Consider the following 4,710-nt stretch of genomic DNA (forward strand, 5'->3'; position numbering starts at 1 on the left):
GAGAGAACATTCAAGCAGGACCCCTATTGAAGCATGGAACCTCTTTTCACTGTGGCTGCTTCTCTAGGTCCCCAGGAGTTTTCTGACTGTGTGCTGCAACAAACCAAACTAGAAAAAACACCTGAACTGGATGAACTGGCCACTCCCCTGCCATTGTTCAAAGTAACCATTTCCAGACAAATCAGTACCTCTGCCTTTACGACCCCTCAAGGACAATATAAAGGGGAAGCATTGTCACAAGATGCACTCTTATTTTTCTTTGCTGAGAGGACCAGTCTGTCAGAGACGTTCTGACATAAGTGCCATGGTTGCTATGGGTATCATTGTGGGCTGGCGTTCTCAGAGTTGGAGCCACTGAGCAGGTCCTGTGGCCACATCCTCAGTCATCGTTGGTGTCTCACCGTTTGCAGGGCAGAATTGAAGAACCAAACGGCTTACTCCTGCTTCTAGTTTCGATGTTTGGGACCATTGTTGGAGCAGCATTTTGGGCTCTTCCTAGTCACCTAGCCACCCCTCTGTACAGAAACTCCTCAGGTGCATACCTGCCTTCCCTCCTGCGAAAGGAGCCCAAGCCAAATGAATCTGCTTCTGCTTGACATCCATCAATGTGCCTTTCAGAGGACTGTCACATCCTTGGCTTTGTCCTTTGAAAAGGTCCAGTTTGCGTCCCCAACCACCAAAGGTGAAAATCGCTCCGCTTCCTTTCTTGCCCGCTCTGCACCTTCGCATGTTCCACAGCCATGCGACAGGGGTGCTGAGAATGTTGGCCTCCAAAGCCAACATGGGGCTTACAAAGAATCCCATTTGGTGTCATCCTGTGTACAGGAAAGTTGAAACATGAGAGCAACCCACAGAAATTAGCATAACTGCAGAGATGGGATGGTCATTTTGACCAGGGGGAAATACCATTCTTACCATCTTCCAGTGGGAAAGTGATTAGAACCTGGCTTACCTCAAGCCAAGAGTTTTCTGATGTATCTATCACAAAGGTTCTCCACATGAGGACTGTGAGAGCCACCCAGGAATTGTGAGGTCAGAGATCTTCTTGTTAAGTCACTTCCTGGTTACAACAAACTCCTTTTATAAGAGGTGGCCCACAGAAGCTTCAGAACCATTTCAGCCCTCTGAGAATGAAGCTGGAATTTGATGACCACAAACACAGCACCTACATTTTACAATCCCTCAACGCACAGAGGCAAAAGAAGGAATGTTGTGACGTGGTCATCAACGTGGGCTCCCATTCATTCTCCGCCCATCAGAACATCCTGACAGCTGTCAGTCCTTACGTCAAGGACTTAATCCACAGCTGCAATATCCAACCGTCAGATGAACTATCTGTCACCATTGACATTGATTACATGAGCCCAGTGTCTGTGGAACAGCTGCTGGAATACTTCTACACGGGTAAGATTATAATCGCTGACAAAAATGTGGAGGATCTGTTGAAGGGGGCCAAGTATTTCATGATAAAGCGACTCAAGTCCCATTGTGTCGAGTACTTGGAGCTTGTCTTAGACAGGCAAAGTTACATGTACACACTCATATTAGCGGAGACCTATGACTTACCAGACCTGGCTGCTACGGTCTACTTATACGTCAAAGACCAGTTCTTCATTCTGAGTGAAACAAAGGAGTTTGTGGAATGTCCATACCACGTCTTACTGAAATTAGTCAAAGATGAAGACCTCCACACTTCCAATGAAGACCAGGTCCTGCAGACCATCCTGAGGTGGACTAACCATAATTTAGAAGACAGGAAAGGTTACTTTCCCAAACTTTTCTCTTACATTTACCTGAACGGTATCGCTGACGAGGTTCTGTCAGACATCAGCAGCAACGAGCCCCTCATCAAGAACAACACCACGTGCGTGTGTGCTATTGTGGACGTGCTGAGCCATCGCAAGCAGGAAAACCTGACCAGTCTCGCCTACTTCCAGCGAAAGGGGGCTTTGCTCGATGTGGCCCTTGTCCTGGGGGGTCAAAGTTCAGATGGCAGTTTCCGCAACACAGTCTACGCCTACGTTGTTGATGAGAACAAATGGATTAAAATCACCCATATGCCGTACCGTGCGGCGGCTCTGGGCGCTATTTGCACCAGCAAGTACCTGTATGTGACAGGGGGCACCAATGAGCAAAATGCCAGCCTGAAGGCCGCGTGGAGGTATGACCTGGACAAAAATACCTGGAACAAACTGCCAGACCTCCCACTTGGACTGGTCTTCCATTCCATGGTAGCCTGCAATGGTATCGTGTACACAGTGGGAGGGAGTGTGGCACCAAGGAAGTACATCTCCACCATTTATAGGTACGATGAGAAGAAGGAGAAATGGACTTCTGTTGGAAGGATGAGTGTTCCCATGGATTGTGCTGAAGTGGTGACCAAAGGCGACAGATACATCTACATAGCGACTGGGAGGTGCATGATCAATGACCGAATTTCCAGGGTTGGTGTCATTGACTGTTTCGACACCATAACAGGGGAGGTCAAGCAAAGCTTGACATTCCCCATCGAGTTCAAGCACAGGCCAGTCATCTCCTTCCAAGGGGACACAGCCCTCATCATACAGAGCCACAAGCACACCATCGAGGTCAGCTTGCAGAAGTTCAAAGCCAATAAGTTGCCCAAGAGGATCCCGCTGCTCCCCAACGCAACCAAATTGGAGGTGTGTCATGCCATGTGCCTGATCAGAGACATGATATTTGTCTGTGGTGGGACCTCAGCAACAGACGATGGCAATGTCAAAGAATATTCTGTCAACAAAAATGCCTACCTGTTAGAGTCAAAGATAGGAGCATGGAATGAGGTGGCGAAGCCTTCTGAAGCTCTGGAAAGTTCCGCCTGCTGCAAAAGCAAACTCCAATGCAAGTTCTTACAGAAGCCAGAAAAATCCCTCTCTAAACCCAAGCTTGAGCATTAAAAAGATATTAGATAAATATAATATTGAGTATAATATTTTCTGTCCGATTCGCATAAAAGAATAAAAGTGTCAAAAACATGCATGTTGTTGGAAAATGCATTATAAAATTATGACCAACTGTCCATGTGGAGTTTGCACATTCTCCCTGTGTCAATGTGGTTTCTTCTGGGTGCTCCGGTTTCCCCCCACAGTCCAAAGATGTGCAGGTCAGGTGGGTTGGCCACGGGAAATTGCACGGTTATAAGGATGGGGAGGGATCGGCTGGGACTGGGTGGGATGGTGTTCAAAGGGGTAGTCTGGACTCAATGGGCTGATTGGCCTGCTTCCACACAGTAGGAATTCTACGAAAATGTTATCCATTACTGTCCTCAATTACATGTTCCTTTTACTTTTCCTCATGCTAGGTTAACATTTACTGTCCATCCCCAATTGCCCCAAAGAGGGTAGCGGTGGGCTGCCTTCTTGAACCTCTGCAGTCCTTGGGGGTACAGAGACAGTGCTGTTTGGAAGTGGACCCGAGAAGGTCAACCCAGGGACAGTGAAGGAAGGATTATAAAGTTCCAAGACAGGATGGTCATAAAAGCAAAATATTGTTAATGCAGGAAATCTGAAATAAAAACAGAAGATGCTGGAGAAACTCAGCAGGGTTGGCAGCATCTGTGGAGAGAGAAACAAGTTAACCTTCCAAGCCTGTAAGGAAGGATCTTATTAAACTGGAGAGAGTTCAGAAAAGATTTACCAGGATGTTGTCAGGAATGGAGGGTTTGAAATGTACAAATCGTCTGGAAAGACTGGGACTTTTTTGACTGGAGGCTGAAGGCTGATTTTACTGGAGTTCATAAAATCATGTGGGGCATGGATAAGAGTCTTTTCCCTAGGCTCAGGGGAGTTCAAAACCACCTCAAAATCTCACATTTTGTTATTCATTCCCAACCTTTAGTTTTGTGGTACCTTTCTGTTTTCTACGCTTTGAGACTATGAACAAATAAAACAAGGAGCATGAACAGTCCATTCAGCCCCTTACGTCTTTCCCACCATTCTGTAAGACCATGGGTGATCTGATTGCAACTTCAAATCCTGGCGAGCTCTCATAACCTTTCAGCCCCTTTGCTTAACAAGAATGTAGCAACCTCTGCCTTAAGCATATCACCGCTCTGCTTCCAGCGCTTTTTCAGAGAATTCCAAAGACTCCCAACCCTTTGAGGGAAAACAGTTGACCTCTGTTTCAGCAAAATCTGATTTTTAAACAATGATTCTAGTTCTAGATTCTGTCAGCACATGGTAGAATTTGAATTCAACGAAACAATAATTCTGGAATTAGGGGTCAAGTGATGACTGTGAATCCATTGTCAATTGTCAGAAAAATCCATCTGTTTTTCACTCATGTCCTTTAGGGAAGGAAACTGCCATCTTTACCTGGTCTGGCCTACATGTGACTCCAGACCCACAGCAATGGGGTTAGCTCTTAACTGTCTTTAGGGCAAAATCAGGAATGGGCAATAAATGCTGCCTAGCCAGCAATGCCCACAGCCCATGAATGAATAAAAAAAGTCTTCCCACATCCACCCTGTGAAGACCCCTCAGGATAACGTATGTTCAATTAAGTTACCTTTTACCCTTCTAAACTCCAGTAGAGAAGCCAGTCTGACCTTCCTTCATAAGAGAATTCTCTCAGTCTAGGTATTAGTCTAGGAGGAGAAAGTGAGGTCTGCAGATACTGGAGATCAGAGCTGAAAATGTGTTGCTGGAATGAAATGTCGAATTTCCTGTTCCTTGGATGCTGCCTGACCTG

At 46.2% G+C, this 4,710-nt stretch overlaps 1 protein-coding gene across 1 annotated transcript; it reads left to right on the top strand.

Annotated features, from left to right (window-relative positions):
- Positions 1-1,130: 1,130 nt before the first annotated feature.
- LOC132834721 (calicin-like) lies at positions 1,131-2,918 on the top strand. The gene has a single exon (XM_060853684.1). The coding sequence runs from the start codon at positions 1,131-1,133 to the stop codon at positions 2,916-2,918; it is 1,788 nt and encodes a 595-aa protein (XP_060709667.1).
- The last annotated feature ends 1,792 nt before the right edge of the window (positions 2,919-4,710 follow it).

This window comes from Hemiscyllium ocellatum, chromosome 42, assembly GCF_020745735.1.
Source record: "Hemiscyllium ocellatum isolate sHemOce1 chromosome 42, sHemOce1.pat.X.cur, whole genome shotgun sequence".
NCBI lineage: Eukaryota > Metazoa > Chordata > Chondrichthyes > Orectolobiformes > Hemiscylliidae > Hemiscyllium > Hemiscyllium ocellatum.